This window comes from Elgaria multicarinata, chromosome 11, assembly GCF_023053635.1.
Source record: "Elgaria multicarinata webbii isolate HBS135686 ecotype San Diego chromosome 11, rElgMul1.1.pri, whole genome shotgun sequence".
Taxonomy (NCBI): domain Eukaryota; kingdom Metazoa; phylum Chordata; class Lepidosauria; order Squamata; family Anguidae; genus Elgaria; species Elgaria multicarinata.
Genome location: NC_086181.1, coordinates 8,418,878 through 8,436,424, shown reverse-complemented (window position 1 = coordinate 8,436,424; position 17,547 = coordinate 8,418,878). Strand labels below are relative to the sequence as shown.

Sequence of the window (17,547 nt, the reverse complement as noted above, 5' to 3'; positions counted from 1 at the left end):
AGACCTAAGGTTTATCCCAGGATCATCCCGGGTTCGTCCCTGCTTGAGCGCTGGATGCCCTGTGTGGCACTTAGATGAACAGGTTTGACCCCAGGACAGTCCTGGGATAAACCTTAGGTCTAGCTACGGCCTGTGTATGTAGAATTATCATCATTTCCATCATATAAACTGGAGGAGGGGGGGGAAAAAGGGAGAGAGTTATACAAAGGTTTCAAGAAAAGCAGACCAACTATCTGTATATTTATCCTCTTGCAAATTGCGTCTACATAACTCTCGTTCAAAGGTTGATAATGTTATTAGGTCCTTGATCCATAGCATTAAAGGAGGTGTAAATTTGTTGTTCCAATGTGATAATATAAGTCTTTTGGCTGTCATAAGGGCTCCAAAGAGCCATCTGCACTGACCAAGCGTTAACTTCCAGGAAACTGGTAGGTGATTTAGAAGGACCTGCACGTTCTTCCATATTATAGATTGTTTCAGTACAAAGTTCATCCTTATTATAACCTCCTCCCAAAAGGAGGCAACTACTGGGCATTGCCAAAGCATACGACTTAAAGAAGCATTAGATGTATTACATCTACAGCAATTATGCAAGTTTGACAAACCCTAATTGAAAAGACAATGGCAAGTTTGAGGAAATGTCTGTAGAGCAGTTTCTCTTTCTGTGGGCTTAGCTAGATGGGGCTTTATCCCGGGACAAACCCTGGGATCATCCCTGTGCATCCACATGACACATAGGGAGGAATCATCCCTCCCTTGCCCCGGGATCTCTTCTCCCATTTGGGTCCGCTTTTTCCGTGGAATGTGTTGCCGCAGATTGACCTGGCTCCAGGAGCCGCACACAGGGCACTGCGCTCCTCAGGAGCACTGCGCCCATCGGGGGTAGGGTGGGGAGAGCAAGGAAATTAACTTTTGGGAAAAAAACCCCAACAACTTACCTTTCAGCGCTCGAGCGCTTGTGCGCTCCTGTTGCTTTAAAAAAAAATTAAATGGCAGGCGCGACGCCTTTCCTCCTGAGGTCACCGTGCCTCACATGTAAACAGAGGAGGGATCTTGCGATAATCACATTATAGGATCTTCCCTCCTCTGTTGTGGAATAAAAGGTAGGGCTATCTAAGGCCTGTGTTGACCATGAGTTTGCATTCAAGCCATTTAATCATTTTGGTGCTGCTCTTAAATGGGGACTGAAGAACCTGAGCACTTGATGTGGGATCTTCATTCAATGGCAAAGCCATAAACACAGAGCCCTTCAGGTGTGTAGATGAGACTGGTGCTGGGTTTCGGAAACTTTTGTGAACCACCCAGAGAGCTTCGGCTATTGGGCGGTATAAAAATGTAATAATAAATAAATAAATAAATAAATAAATAAATAAAACTTTTGGAAGCTCCTGGTTAGGAGGTCCGCCCCCCTCATCACAGGTTCATGATGAGAGCAGGCTGTGGGAAATGTAATGTGTGACTACGGATGGATGAATCTGTTCTTTCTCTCCCAAATATGAACTTTGCGAATTTTGGTATATTGGTATCAAAGGGCCTGTTCAGCTGACACACTAAGCCATGGCTAGTCCATTACCCCTTTTGCAGCAAATGGTTAGTGAATGTGTTTAAACCATGTTTATGTAGCCACCATGACTAGGAATGGTTCACATGACACACTAAGGCCCCTTTCAGAAGACAACTTAAACCATGGCTTTAACCATGGTGTTTAAGCCAGAAAGCTGGGCTCTGTTCAGAAGACACCTTAAGGTGTCTTCTGAACAGGGCCCTTTGCCATAATGTTTAGCTCAAAATACTTAACCACCATGGCATAGCGTGTCGTCTGGACAGGGTCAAAATGACCTGAAACTAAATCCTCACCCTTCTTCATCAGCCAAATCCATGCTGTTTCTCGCATGGAGAGGACCATGTTGGACCTGCCTGCCACGTCACACTTAGAGATGAGGAGCTTATCAGAAAAAAGAGCTGAGCCCTAGTTTCGCACCAACATAGTTGAATACACAGGGCTTCAAACCCAGACTTTGAAGACCAAAGCACTCTAATGTCTGGGACTGGATAGGCAAATCTGTCTGTTTCAATCTCTCCCGCATTTTTTTTAATGGCAAGTTGTTTTTGTCCCAAATATGGAGAATTTTTCAAATTTGGGTAAATTCCTATCAAAAGCAAAATGAAACAAAATCCTCACCCATCCTGATGTGCAAAGTCATCAGAAGCACCTTCTTTGTACATTTCACAGGTTTAGTGTGGCCATTGAAAAATGAGTCGGGCAAGGATGGAGCCATGGCAGCCCAAGGTGCGCCAGCCCTACAAGGGCACAGAACAATGATCTGCAATCAATTGCTGAGGCAGCCGTATTAATGCCTTTGCATCTGTTGGGTTTCAGGGAATACGAGTCTAGAAACAAGAACCATGATGGCTGGGGCCAAGGCCTAGCTTGCTGAAGCTCCTTGAACTATGTTCTATTTCATCTTAAAGGGAAAAACCAGGTTCCCCACATTTACACAGCATGTCAAACATGAGTGAAACATCTGGAGGGGAAACATGCTTATGAAAACATGGGACAAACACACCAGTAAGAGCCTCTCCCAATTGGCTGCTCTGACCCCAGCCTGGCCTTCATGCTGAGATTGTGGCTCACTAATATCGTGGGTCAACATCAGCTGTGACTTGATGGTTTTCCAGGTTATGGAGAACTGTGCAATCTCAACCAACATTGCAAGCATCACAATAGTGAACACATGCTGGTTTCTAACCTGTGGGTAGCCAGGTGCCCACATACCACTCACAAGGGGTCCTGACAGATGCTCCAAAAGCTACTTTTACAGTGTTGTGTGAAAAACAGAGTCCTCCATATAACAGTGGCTGCATCCTGCTAGTTTGCAATGGGCCAGTGGAACTATCCACGGTTTGTGTGAATTGGCCCCAAGACTGTTTCACCGGGACTAAACCATGGAAGAGGATCAAATTGTGTAGAGATGGCTACTAGTCCTGATAGCTCTATGCTGCCTCCAATATCAGAGCAGTATGACTTATATACACCCGTTGCTGGGGGACGTGGGTGGGATGGTGCTGTGGCACTCATGTCCTGCTTGTGGATTTCCTGTGGGCAGCTGGTTGGCCACTGTGTGAACAGAATGCTGGACTAGATGAACCCTTGGTCTGATCCAGCATCATCAGGGCTCTTCTTATGTTTATTTTTATTTATTTATTTTATTACATTTATATCCCGCCCCACAGCCGAAGCTCTCTGGGCGGTTCACAATAGTTCTAGATAGTAAAGATTTTCCCTGGGAACTTTGAGCACTCTCCTTAAGAGGAAGAGAATTCCAAATTTCAACGTTTATTACCGTCTTGTTTTGGGCATTGTAGATTTGTCCACTACTGGCACTACCCTCTTCTTCAGAAGAAATAGTTACATCACAGCAACATGTTTCCTTTTGCCAACACCGTTCTCTTGTCTTTCCTTACTGACACACAGTAATGCTGCATTTATAATAAGAAGGTTCAGCACAAGCAAATCCCCTAAAGGGCTATTTAGGCGCATTAGACCCAACTCAAAAGCCAATTACTACTAATAGCTGTTTCCAGTCCATAAAAGAAAGAGTGCCCTTTTGTACATTTGAAAGAAGAAAAGGTCACCTTGAAAGGCAAAAGGTAACTTCAGCATTCTGAACCTTCTCATCACATCCCTGTAGTGTAGATCTCTGAGATGCCGGCATGGTGTGTGTCAGGTGACTCTTCTCTACCTGAGATAGGGCGGAGGGCTGTCTTTCTTTTCAGGGCTGTTAGGGCCACTTCTCTCATTGGGCTGGATCCAGACTTAGCCAGATTTAGAGTAGGCCATTGAACTCAATGGGACTTAAATATGGATACAACTCATTATGGTTTTTTTTATGTACACCTATGAAGTTTTAAGCATACACATACATATGTGTGAATGAGAGGCTGAATTAGGCTCAACATTAATTGCGTGAATGCAATTTACATGCATATTTATTATGTAAATAGCAGCTGTAGGGACTGGGAAGATTAAATGGCCCCAGGACCATGGGGATTAGAAAGAGAGTTGACCCACATAAGGCACAATCCTATGCATGTTTATACTGTAAAAAGGGCCACAACTCCTAGCATGCCCTAGCCAGCATGGCTGGCTAGGGCATCCTGGGTGTTTTGGGGTTTTTTTTCCTGTCTAAATATGCATAGGATTGCACCCTTAGAAACATTTTAAAAATATCTCAGTGGTGTAGAAATCTATTAAATAAATAATAAACTCTTTTCTCTCCCTGCCAAAATACCTCTCGGAAGCTATTGGCATTGGGAAGGAAGCCTCCACTGATGCCAATGGGAACTTAAATATGGATCCAACTCATTATGTGTGTGCCAGGTTTTAAGCATGCACATACATATGTATGAATGGGGAGCCAAAGTAGGCTCAACATTAATTGCAAGAATGCGATTTACATGCATTTTTATTATGTAAATAGAAGCTGTAGAGATTGGGAACTTCCCTTAAAATGCAAATAGGAGCTTTGGAGTGGAGATTTTTATCAGGAACCTGGCTGAGAGAGAAAGTAAAAACAAAATGACAACCCACCCATTCCAGATTCTGAGTATGCCCAGGCTTCCCTATGGCTGCTATTTGCATCATTAAAAAAATGTGGATGTAATTAGCATATTCAAGCGATTACTTGGTCCTGAGATGAACACATTTTTTATTGCAAGTACATGTATCATACAGGTATCCTACCCAGTGGGGAAATTAGTTGTACCTCCCTGGGCACCTGCATTTGCCCCCATGAGGTGTGAAAAACATTCCTAGACAGAAAGAGAAGAGAGCTGACTTTAACCAAATGAACATTGGCAGGCTGAAGGTAACATGAAATCTTCAGCCTTTCTTCTTCCCAGACAGGATTAGAATTAGTACTGGGTTGAAGTCTTCACCAGATACTTTCCTGGCAATTTCGAGCAGGTGGGCAGTGGGGGATTAGCACAAAATGCGGTTAGGAAATGGGGAATGATTGGGATTGTATGTGTGTGTGTGTGTGTGTGTGTGTGTGTAATCTTAGCATGATAAGAGGAGTTGGCTAAGGTAGGGTGACCATATGAAAAGGAGGACAGGGCTCCTGTATCTTTAACAGTTGCATAGAAAAGGGAATTTCAGCAGGTGTCATTTATATGGAGAACCTGGTGAAATTCCCTCTTCATCACAACAGTTAAAGCAGCAGGAGCTATACTAGAGTGACCAGATTTAAAAGAGGGCAGGGCACCTGCAACTTTAACTGTTGTGATGAAGAGGGAATTTCACCAGGTGCTGCATGCATACAAATGACACTTGCTGAAATTCCCTTTTCAAAACAACTGTTAAAGATATAGGAGCCCTGTCCTCTTTTTCATATGGTCACCCTAGTTAAGGTTGGAAAAAAGAGACGGGACTCTGCCATCTCCCCATATCATGGCAGAGTCCCTTCTCCAGCTCATGGAAAATTCACCAATTTCCATCCACTCCCAAGAAATCAACCCGAAGTACCTGCTCTTCATAGCCTGCAAATGGCTCCACGAAAGGGGAGGATTTTTAATCCAGCACAATTGAGAACAAAGATTTGATGGTTAACAACTGGAATATCGAGAGAAACTGGAATATTATTCCTAACCCCAAAATGCTTCAAATGCTAATTTGAAATGCGGCTTTTGAACCTCAGGTTCTTTATCTTGGAAATCCAGACAGCCCTAATTATGAATGGGAATTCCACCCCCAGCAATATACTGTCAACATCTTCTTCAGGATACCCCAGGTGTTTCCATAGCATGTGTTGTGCTGTTATAAAATACCGCAGCCTCCTTCGACAGAGAAGAATGGGGGATAATGCAAACATCTCGATAACAAGAAATTCAAAAAACTGAAAGATAGACACATAGAAAGAAGAATGGCAGACATAAAGAGAAAGAGAAATACAGAGTGCTTGTGTGGATACCTAAAAGCTACTATGGGATGGTTGGATCCAGATTTAATCATTCTTTGAGTCAACCCATTGAAATAAATGGGACTTATTAGTCATGATTAACTTTTCCCATTGATCTCAATGGCTCTATTCTAAGTACGAATAAATCTGTATCCATTCTCAAATGTGGGATTAGAGAGATTTTAGTCTGTTCCAGCAGGGCAATTTTAAGAGAAACGGCGAGAGAAGGGAGGAAGATAGTCTGAGAGTAAAGGATGGATAGAGAAAAAGGAACAAGGTACACAGGAAACAGAGGAGGTGATATTTACTAGAGAGGCTCCACCAATATTAAGCTAAATTGAAAGAGAGACAGACGCCCTATGCTCACATGAGGGCTAAAAGTGGGGAGGGATGTGGGGGTGAATGCCCCCTCTCAGTCTCTGACCTTCTCATGTTGAGGGGAAAGATCTGAAAGGGGCTTCAACTCATGTACTCTTGAACACAAGTAGAAGCCTCCACTGGATCTGGACCCCTGTTTTCTAAATTGCATAGAGGCATCTCTTCTCCTTGTGTTCAAGGCCTCCCCATTGAGCATGGGAAGGTTGGGTCCTGAGTGGACAGGGACGTGGGGGGGGGCAGGGTTTGCATCCTCCCTCCCCACTTTTAGCCCTCATATGACAAGGCTGAACACCTGCATGGGGATTTAGTAGGTTCCAGGACTTCTCTACAAACATGAGGACTTTAAAAACAATGAGAGATGAGAACTTTAGGATTTGGCATCAGAATCTGCAGAAGAAGCCACATAGTGACATGAATGTAGCCATGAGTATTTCTAGATTCCCTGTCCTTGTGTCAAAGTTAACATCAGCAAGCCTTGGTTATGGGGAGTCTTTGCAGGATCAGGCCCAGAAATAAGATAGGGGTCAGTAAGCAGGGGGCATGTCTACACCAGGCGATATCCCAGAGATCATCCCTGTGTGTCCACATGATGCCCAGGGGATTCTGGGAGCAGGGAGGGATGATCCCTCCATTTCCCTGGGATATTGCCATACCCTTTTTTTCTTGTTTTTCCCCACAGGTGCTGTGGGCGGCCATCCTGGTTTCGTCCTGGCTCCTCGCAAGTAAATGCGAGGAGCCGGGTACCAGGCACAGGGCACGGAGCTCTTGAAGCACTCCGTGCCCATCAGGGGTGGGGAGCAGAGCAGGGTTGGGTCTTTTTTTAAAAAAAATACTTTTGCGCTGGAGCGCAGGTGCACTCTAGGTCCTGTCTTTAAAAAATAATAATGGCAGGAGCGACGTCCTCCTTCCTCCCTGGATGTCATGCGCCACGTGTGAACACAGGGGGAGGATCTCACAATCAGCATTTCGCGAGATCCTCCCACTTCCCTTCGGGAACACTGGGAGGTGTAGACATGTCCAGGCAGGCAGGACTTGGACCAGGAATACTGGAGCAGCTGGCAAGCCAGGGACAGATTGAACTTGGGCCGTGCTAACAAAATAGGAAGAAGAACATAGTGGGCAATAATTAAAAGAGAAAGGCGTCCCCGTGAGGTCCAATAATACATTCTCTTACAAAACCCTTGACCAGCCTGCCAACAGTCTCTTCCTGCTTCCCTTTCATGGGATGCTTTTGGGTGAAAATGGTCTGGGCTGTATTTAGGGTTTGATTTGGGCTAGATTTTTATCGGTATTGAAGTGCATTGATAACTGTTGAGGCTCATTCCACATTCCATATACTGCTTTTGTAGCCCGCATTTTATTCCGCATTATCCAACAGATGTCCTTGTGTCTGCTATGAAGTATAAATGCGCAAGAGGGGTACAGGGTCACCACGACGGGATTGTATCGTTATGACACGCTGAGTAGCTCTGTCCCTGGTGTCCTGACTTGCCAACTTGAGAAGAATGGAACACTAAGCCCTGATACCTTGGCCAGTTTTTTTGCTCCTGACCAAAGTGTCTCTTCATAGTTGAGGGAAAAGTGGGGGAATAGCCTCATGCTAGTTAAAATCAAAATGAAATCAAAATAAAGTATCTTTAATGATGGGAGGAAGAGTGCTTTGTTGCAATAAGCTGTAATTATTACTTCCCTATTGATATTTTAGGACAGTGTGGTTTTATGATGCTTTCTTGTAAAGTTGTCAACAGGGAGCGAGGCTGGTGATTCATGTGACATTGCTATGGATGGTATTTTTGGAAGGAAGGCGCTGACTCAGGGAAAAGCCTTCCTCGTGTAACTGGGATTTCTAGAGGCAAGTTTGCCTCAGGGACATTTTTTTTCTTGGCAGAGCCAGCCAGATAAGCCTACCTTACAGATGATGAGAGAGACAAAACAACACCCTTATGGCAACACCCACACTGCAGAAGGTATAAATAGAGACCTGTGTGGATGCCAAAATCCGCAGTCTATTTCTTTTGTCTCAAGGTGTGTGTCTTTGGCTTTTTCTTGGAGTTGGCTCTTGCTTTTGAAGCTCTTCAACTATGAGTACCAAACAAACTTGTACTACCACGGTGTACACCAAGGGGAGAAGCACCAGTGGTAGCTGTGGTAGTGGAGGTGGTGGAATAAAAGTTGGTCCAGGAGCCTCTCCTGCCATGGGTAGTGTTAGGTGCGGTATGTCTGGAAGGAGCTACTCTGGTGGCATGAGCTATGGTGGCTTTGTTGGAGGAGGGGCTGCAGGGGGTGGCTTCGTGTGTGCTCCCGGTGGTGGTCTTGGTGGTGGCAGCGCTCTCTTTGGTGGTGGTGGTCTTGGTGGTGGATTTGGCATTTGCAACGAGGTACCCTTGCTTTCCTGTGATGAGAAGATGACCATGCAGAACCTCAATGACCGCCTGGCCTCTTACCTGGACAAAGTGCGGTGCCTGGAGGAGGAAAACTCTGAACTCGAGTGCAAAATTAGAGAGTGGTATGACCATCAAGGCCTGCTCCTTGACCCAAAGGATTATGGCTGCTACTATCATCAAATTGAAGACCTTAAAAACCAGGTAGGAAAATGGTTCCTCTGCAACATAGAACCAGATTAACCGGCACACAATTAAGTGTGCTACAAAAAAAGGGCTCTGTGCTCTACAATTTGACTTAGAGATACTTCTGAAGATCTTTTGCATTTACTAATTACTTTTGGCTTTGTAAGAAAACAGCAACAACAGCAACTCTGGAGTTCCAGCCTGCTTATTTAATAATGGTGCACTCATCAGGTATCTACTGCTGATACTGCTGATCTGGATGACATTGCTTGGTCTCAGCAGGAGTGGGAAAGGAAGTGGGGAAGGGGGGTTTAGTAGGTGATGGTCCTCTCTTGGGGTGGAGAGTGGGCCCTGCTGGTCACCAATCTTCCCTTGAAGTTCTTTTTTTAAAATGTGGGTGGAGGGGAAGGTCTGGAGTAATTAGAAAAAGAAAATACTATTTCTAAAACAATTTAAATTACTTGTTTAATTTAAAGCTTTTAGTATGTTTCTGGGAAGCTTTAACAATGTATACTGTGCTTTGATTAATATTTTATGTATTTTATACTTCTTGTTGTTCCCCGCCTCGATCAGGAGGGAGAGCGGGTTAGAAATTATTATTATTATTATTATTATTATTATTATTATTATTAAAGAAGAAGAAAGAAATGAAGGAGAAAGAAGCAGTTTCAGCTTATTACACTTACAATGTGGATGGATGGAGAGAGAGAGAGAGAGAGAGAGGGGGGGGTGTCATCTACACCTTGCAGGATATTGCACTATGAAAGTGATATGAAAGCGGTATACAAAAGGCAGGAGCCACACCAAGCAGGATATAGCACTATGAAAGCAGTATATGGCATGCATCATGGGTCCCAACAGTTGTCAGTGCACTTCAATACTGCTATAAAGCAGTAGTGTGGCGCCTGCCTTTTATATACTACTTTCAAACCACTTTCATAGTGCAATAACCTGCTTGGTGTAGATGAGGCCAGAGAGGGTAAATAAACACATGCTGTCTTCACTGGTGATGCTGCTGTTGCAGTGGTGCAAGTTACATAAACAGGGCTTTGAACATGGAATGAGATCTGGGGAAGTCATGAGTTCCGGCACAGAACTGGGTGGCCACGTGGGCTGTCTCGATTTGTGGGTGCAGAGAGCCGCAGGGTGAGAGAAGCACAAAGGTAGGTAAGTCCAGTACGATCCAGCTGGATGGGGATGACTTTGAAAATAAATCAAATAATTTAGGACCGGAAACAAAGATCAAGACCTGAAAGTTGGTGCGTGATGCTGTGTGCCTCAAGAAGGAGCAGGTGGCACAGTTCCAATGGCATTATTTTCACCCCCTGCAGATTATTTGTGCCACGGTGGATAACAGCAAGTTTGTCCTGGACATTGATAATAACCGGATGACTGCAGATGACTTCAGACTCAAGTGAGTCCCTCTTGAGTTATACAAAAGAGTTAAAAACCAGCCTTCCTTTTGTCTCCTCCTCAGTCCATAAACACGCAGCTCACAAAGGGCTTGCAAGGAAGCACCCTAGTTCTATGCAGAGCGATAAAAAGAAGGGAGAGACCTGCCTCTGCCTACAAGGAGAAATTTGCCAGGAATTTATATTGGCTGGTGGCCTTGTAATCGCCAACCATTTGTCTTTTTTTCTTGCCTCTGTTGCAGGTATGAGACTGAGCTGGCCCTTTGCCAGAATGTGGAAGCTGATATCAACGGCTTACGTCAAGTCCTGGATCAACTGACCCTTTGCAGGTCTGACTTGGAGGCACAACTTGAATCCCTCCGGGAAGAGCTGTGTTGCCTCAAGAAGAACCATGAAGAGGTGAGCCCCCACCCCCTACAAGACCCTTACAAAGGGAAGGGTGTGCAAAAGGAGGGGTTCTCTCCCCTCTGCCTCACACTCCTAAGAGGACGGCACTGAAAAAGATGCCTTCCTTTTGGTTTAACAACGGCCACATCCACATTAATTGGAACTTCCTTTGCAGGAAGTGAAGTGTCTGAAGAACCAGGCCACTGGGGATGTTAGTGTGGAAGTCAATTCTTGCCCAGGGCCAGATCTGAAGAAGGTCCTGGAAGAAATGAGATGTCAGTATGAAACCATGATTGAGAACAACCGTAGAGAAGTTGAGCATTGGTATGAATGTAAGGTAAGCCATATCGTGTAACCAGCTGGGTGTTGTAGGAAAAAAGAGCAATAACTCACTCATGCATGCATCATAGAAGATAACAATTAGGGTGGCTACTTGCACATTGCCCAAATAGAAGGCACAAATTTGTATGAGTATATACAACAACACACACAAACTCAGAAATAATTACTGTAATTTAAACAGAAATATGGTATGTCTCCCCACAGCAGGGAAGCCTGTGACCAGGAGACCTGTGTGCCTTCTCAGTCTGCTGTCCAGGTGCTAAGTGTTAATGGGCAGCCTCAAAGCCCCTGCTCTTCCTTCTGATGATCCTATTTCTTTATACCAGACTGGACTGGGCAGCCCTTCAAATAAAGGACTGTAAAGCAAGACACATGGCCACACTATTAGCAAGTGGCAGCTCTGAGCCAAATCGGAACCTGTAAGGGAAGCACATCGACTAGGGTGACCATATGGAAAGGAGGACAGGGCTCCTGTATCTTTAACAGTTGCATAGAAAAGGGAATTTCAGCAGGTGTCATTTGTATATATGGAGAACCTGGTGAAATTCCCTCTTCATCACAACAGTTAAAGCTGCAGGAGCTATACTAGACTGAGCAGATTTAAAAGAGGGCAGGGCACCTGCAGCTTTAATTGTTGTGATGAAGAGGGAATTTCACCAGATTCTTCATATATACAAATGACACCTGCTGAAATTCCCTTTTCAATACAACTGTTAAAGATACAGGAGCCCTGTGCTCCTTTTCGTATGGTCACCCTAACATCAACCCTCTCTCCCATCTATGTTTTATGGTATTACTCTTAAACTAAACTAAAAGAAAAAAAGAAAAGAGTGGGAGAGAATGAGCCACATAAACCACTCCTCTTTCTCTCATTCTGTGATCTGCCTGAACCACTAGCTTGGCCTACTACCACCCTCCTATTCAAAATGCCCTGCCATCAAAACTGTATAGAATATAGGCAAGGGCAAGCAATTTTCCTTATAGAGTAAGTCCTCTGCTTGATATATTTGCAGAACTGTTTTCTGCAGGGTGAGTCCAGAGTTCTTTGTGAAACTCTTGCCCATTCAAGCCTGGGAAGGGTTTGCTGCATGCCAATAACTCTACCCCTGAGAAACCTGAGTATTAGATTGGTATCCAGGTCGAAAGCACTGATGAAGCCTGATCTAGAGTATAAATTGGCCTTGGCAATGCAGGCTTAAGAAGGATGAATTCAAACTGAGGCCTTAGCTAGACTTAAGATTTATCCCGGGATTGTCCTGGGGTCATCCCTGTTCATGTAATGACACACAGGATATCCCGGGAGCAGGCAGGGATGACCCCGGGACAACCCCAGGATAAACCTTAGGTCTAACTAAGGCCTGGAAATGATGCAAAGAAGAGCAAATGATAGTGATCATGGCAATGGAGAGCATACCTTGTAAGCAGCGATTAAAGAACTTGGCCTGCTCATTTTAGGACAGAAGGAAGTTGCGAAATAGAGGGAACTCTGTTAATGAAGTATTCAGGCTAGTGAATATCATTGGACCAATGGCTACAAATGATACTTTAAGAACACAATCCTATGCAGGTTTAGACAGAAAAAGTCCTACAGCTTCTAGCATTAACCAGCCAACAATGCAGAGGAGCTGTTGCGATTTGTAGGACTTTTTGTGTCTAAAAATGTGCATAAGATTACGCCCTAAGGAAGTCTGGAAATCAGAAGGTAGCTGACTATTACTGCAGAAAAACTATGGAATCTTCCAGGAACAGTTTTTCCTCCCCATGGCATATCATCATTTTCTCTTTTTATTTTATTAACAATTTATTTGATTCCCAATTCCGTCCTCCATCCCTTCCTTCTAACCCCCCCCCCATCACTTGCACATCATCCCATATATAATGAGGCAAGTTATTATGAATTTGAGTAAACAATTAAAGGAAGACTCTTAAAATAAATAACTCGTTAGAAAGAGCAATCTTCTATTTTCTTAACAGAAGCTAAGTCTACCCTTGAAAGTCAGTGCTCCTTGACGTGGGTTAGTGGACGAACAGGGAAACGATTACAGTCTCTGTTCTTCTTCACACCCTGCAGCTTGCCATTATTATTACATCCTCATGCGAGCCTCAAACTCACCATGACACCAACATAACAACTTCCTGAGTGAGACCTAAAACTAACACATACACACGCAAAACCCCCAACAACCTTCCAGTCTTGTGTTTGCTGTCTTTTCAGATGGAGGAAGTGAATCGGGAGGTCTGTAGCAGCAGCAAAGAGGTTGAAGATTGCAACAACCAAGTGGTTGACTTGAAACGTCAGCTGCAAACCTTGGAAATTGACTTGCAGGCTCAGCTTAGCCTGGTAAGCAGGTATCTCTGGAGTCATACAAGTTGGACCCAGTAAACCATACCTTCCTATTTTTCTCCTAAGAATGCCTGAGCCAGCCCACTAACAATGCCACACACATACCAAGTTTATATATCAAAAGCATAAAGGGCCGTTCTCCATAGCTTCTCAACAGCTATGAAACTCTGTCAGATTAATGCTTTGAGGTAGGTGTGAAGCAATGGAGGCAGATGGCTCCAGTCAGTGGGGCTATAGCTCCTTTGGTGTTGTGTCTGGTTCTGACTGAAACCAAGTGTGCATCCACAGCCCCACAGACATCAGAGCCACCAGCCCCCACATACTTTCAGCTTCCTGGACAATTCCACAAATATAACCTACAGGGATGTTTGATGGCATAAAAGGGAAGATACTCAGGACGAGGCTACTTATCAGATCACCCGACCCCCTCCCTCCCTGTTTGGTTTCTCCGCTCATCAGGAAACACCATCCTGATGTTGTCCAAGATTTCAGAGGTTCAGATGCCTCAGAATAGGGCCTTTCGTGTCATAGTGCCCGCTCTCTGGAACTCACTGGCATTACAAATTAGACAAGCACCAACCTTTCTGTTGGTGCTTTCTGAAAACATACTTTCCCTGACAAGCACACCCAGGAAGGTAACCTTGACTTCTGTATGCAGCAATATCATACAGTATTTAATTACGTTCTTATACTGTATGGTCTTGCACATCGCTTAGAAGTTTCTATTAATGTAAGCAACACATAAATATAATTAATCAAATAAATAAAAAGGGATGCAGATGAGAAGAGATATAGGGCTCATCTACACCAAACAGGATATTCCACTATGAAAGCAGTATACAAAAGGCAGGAGCGACGATACTGCTTTATAGTGGTACTGATGTGTACTGACAACTGTTGGGGCCCATTGACACATCTACACCGAGCAAGACCACACTATGAAAGTGGTATGAAAACGGGTCTATGGTATGTGACAATGGGCCCCAACAGTTGTCAGTGCACATCAATACCGCTACAAAACAATAGTGTGGCTCCTGCCTACCGCTTTCATACCACTTTCATAGTGGAATATCCTGCTTGGTATAGATGAGCCCACAGCCAAAGTTAGGGAATTTGCAATGTGGCCGGAGTGACAGAGGACAACCATAGTTAGAAGGAGAAGGAAATCCAGACTCGTTCTGTGGAATTACCTGTAGTTACTCTTAAGAAATGCTTTAGAGAGTATTTTCCCCAACACACACACACACGCACACACAAATGCACATCAGTTATGAGCTACTGGGAAAGTCTGGCTCCAGTACATTTTCTTGGTAAGATTTAGCATGCAGCAGAGCAGGGCCCCATTTTTGAGTTCTTCACATTGTAACTTTGCATGTTTAATTTTTTTTTAGAGGGACACACTGCAAGGCTCGTTGGCTGAGACGGAATGTCGCTACAACCACCACTTGGCTGAGATACAGAACCAGATCTCCTGTGTGGAGCAACAATTGGCGGACCTGAGAACGGAGATGGAGTGCCAGAACAGAGAATATAGGGAGCTCTTGGATGTCAAGTGTCGCCTGGAGCAGGAGATCAAGACGTACCGCTGCCTGTTAGAGGGAGGGCAGCAAGACATCGTGTAGGTGGACCATGACTATCCTAAAGATCTTGAGTTTTCCCTACAGCCCCCTATCATTGCTGAGGGCCCCCACACCTCCTTTTGGAAGATGCTGTGGAACATTTTTGCTTAATGCTGACTGGAACGTTGGCAACTCTTTAATTCACCAACACTTCACATTTCCAAGGTCTCAATGTGAAGGGTTTCTTGTTTTTACTTCAGCAGCTGGTGGGACACTCTGGGGAAGAGGGTGCTGGACTAAATAGGCTTTCGGCCTGGTCCGGCAGGCCTCTTCTTATGGATTTGCTACAGCTGTCTCCTCCCGCTGTTCCTCTATCTCCTCCCCACCATTTAACAAAATATAATAGCACTACTGGTCACTTTGGATACTGTGAATATATCTGAGGCTGCAATACTATGCATCTTTAGACAGAAAAAAATAATAATCCTACAACTCCCAGCTTGCCCCAGCCATCTAGGCTGGATACTGGGAGTAATAGGCTTCTTTTTCTGCCTAGACATGGATAGGATTGTGCCCTTAAGTGCCTTTTTGATGTCATTCAATGACCCTTTCCTCCTCTCTCCAACAGTGGCCAGAGCAGTGGCAGTTCCGGAGGAGGAATTTGCAGACAAACAGGAGGAGGTGGGAGTAGAACCACCACCCACACCTATGCTACCTCATCTTCTCAAGGCCAACCTTGCCAGTCTGATGCAAAAGGTAAGAGGGAATTGCTGTGTTCCTGTCCAAAAAATGGAATAGAACGTCATTTTTTAAAAACAAAACAAACCAAAACAAACCACTTTTGCTTCCAGTGTAGAAGAGGGAAAGTGGGTCTTTGTTGGGGAGGTGCTTGAAAGAGGAGAGATGACATCTGGAAGAGGACAAGCCAAAGTTCCTAAAGACATCAGCTACTGGGTCTGCCCTGGGCAGTTCTCATCTCATTCCAGAAGCCTTCATTTTGATTTCATTAATGTTCTTATCCTTACGTCAAACCTAATTACAATAACCATGGAGCAGCGGACACTTTTAATACATCCTCCTTTTTTGTGAATGCCTTTTGCACTGGGTTAAATTCAGGCTAAGGCTATAACCCTATGCATGCTGACCTAAGACTGAGCAAGTCCCATTGAACTCAATGAGACTTACTTTTCAATAGATATGCATAAGATTGCACTATGAGTTAATGTTACTCATTTCCTTTTGAAATCAATAGGCCATAAGTTGGCAATGACTGACTTTTCACATTGATGTCAATGAGACCTAAATGCAATTAACTGAGACTCTAATCCAAACACATTTACCTGGGACTAAGCACCATTCATCTCAACTGGACTTCTGAGTAGCTATGTATTGCATTGTGCTAAAAGTCTGGATGCATTAGCCCTTTATCCCACCCTCTCCCATCTTCTTTATAGTTTAAGGTATATTGATAAAATATTTTAATTATTATAGGTTTAAATCTGCCATTTAAAAATGATTTAACAAGTGCCTTTGGCGCTTTCTGCTTCGTACTTGGGAGGTTATCTCCCAGGCTTTCTCATAGGCTACTTTTTCAGTATAAAGAAAAAGGAGGTAACACACAGTAGCTTGACATATTATTTCCTTTTCCATAAATGAAGCGCTCTCTTTCTCTCTTCTCTCTCTCTTTCTCTTTTCTCCTTTCAGGGTACAGCAGATAGACTTGGAGGGAAAATAGCATCTTCCACAGGAAAGCAGCATTCACAATTCTGTTCTGTAAGCTTTCTGGGCGCATATCAATAAAAAGAGGAATCTTCTTGATACCAACTATCTATCATGGACTACCTCCAGGCTCACCATATTACTCACTTCTTCTATAAAGCTTGGTGTATTTCCATTGCCATGCATGTTAGTTAACTGGCATCATGGGGTTGGTCTTGGTCATTTTACTGAAAATGGGACTTCAATAAAAACTATGCTTCTGCCTGATGCAAACAAAAACAAAACGTGTCCCTGCCTCATGAACATATGGCTGATCACTGGGAGTTATCTCTGTCATGCCTTCAGGCCCAGATTCCCATGTGACAGGTTCCTAAAACTGCTAGAATCTGAAAAACTGGCACTAGTTTTCTATTTTATTTCTGCTAGAAGTGGGACAGAAATGGAGTTAAAAACAGAATAGTTATACTGGCAATAGTACCAGGTACACTTGGGCAGCTGTCGGGCAGCTGATGGCAGGGTTGATTAGCCACCATTTAAAATTTCCCACAATACCTCAGCGTGATGCTACATCGAGGGCATTGTGGGAAATTTCAAATGGAGTCTCACAGCTACCCACTGCTGCTGCCAGGTAATCCCATGACTTACCTGACATCTCCACAGGAAGGCTCCAATGGAGAACATTCTGTCAAGGTCCCCCTCAAAATTGAAGCCAATCCTGATATTGGATTGAGGTCAAGATCTGTTCTTTGTATTATAAACCCTGATAACCCACAGCACTTTAAACCACTGAAACACTATAGATATGCCAATTGTACGGTTTAGAAGATGCTAGATACAAAAAACAAGAAACAATATTTTTGGCAAATTATTATTTAATTTAAT

General features: G+C 44.0%; 1 protein-coding gene across 1 annotated transcript; it reads left to right on the top strand.

The window, feature by feature from the left end:
• Positions 1 to 8,311: 8,311 nt before the first annotated feature.
• Positions 8,312 to 17,119, top strand: LOC134406589 (keratin, type I cytoskeletal 19-like). The gene is made up of 8 exons (XM_063138089.1): positions 8,312 to 8,920; positions 10,234 to 10,316; positions 10,557 to 10,713; positions 10,877 to 11,038; positions 13,259 to 13,384; positions 14,779 to 15,005; positions 15,575 to 15,702; positions 16,651 to 17,119. Exons 1-8 carry the CDS (start codon positions 8,417 to 8,419, stop codon positions 16,662 to 16,664), a joined length of 1,401 nt encoding a protein of 466 aa, XP_062994159.1. The 5' UTR covers positions 8,312 to 8,416; the 3' UTR covers positions 16,665 to 17,119.
• Positions 17,120 to 17,547: the final 428 nt, after the last annotated feature.

Excerpts from the sequence above, each read along its gene's own strand:
- LOC134406589 (XM_063138089.1), top strand. The coding sequence starts at position 8,417 with ATGAGTACCAAACAAACTTGTACTACCACGGTGTACACCAAGGGGAGA. Across the intron at positions 11,039-13,258 it reads AGCATTGGTATGAATGTAAG|ATGGAGGAAGTGAATCGGGA; the intron begins GTAAGCCATATC and ends CTGTCTTTTCAG. Across the intron at positions 15,006-15,574 it reads GGAGGGCAGCAAGACATCGT|TGGCCAGAGCAGTGGCAGTT; the intron begins GTAGGTGGACCA and ends TCTCTCCAACAG.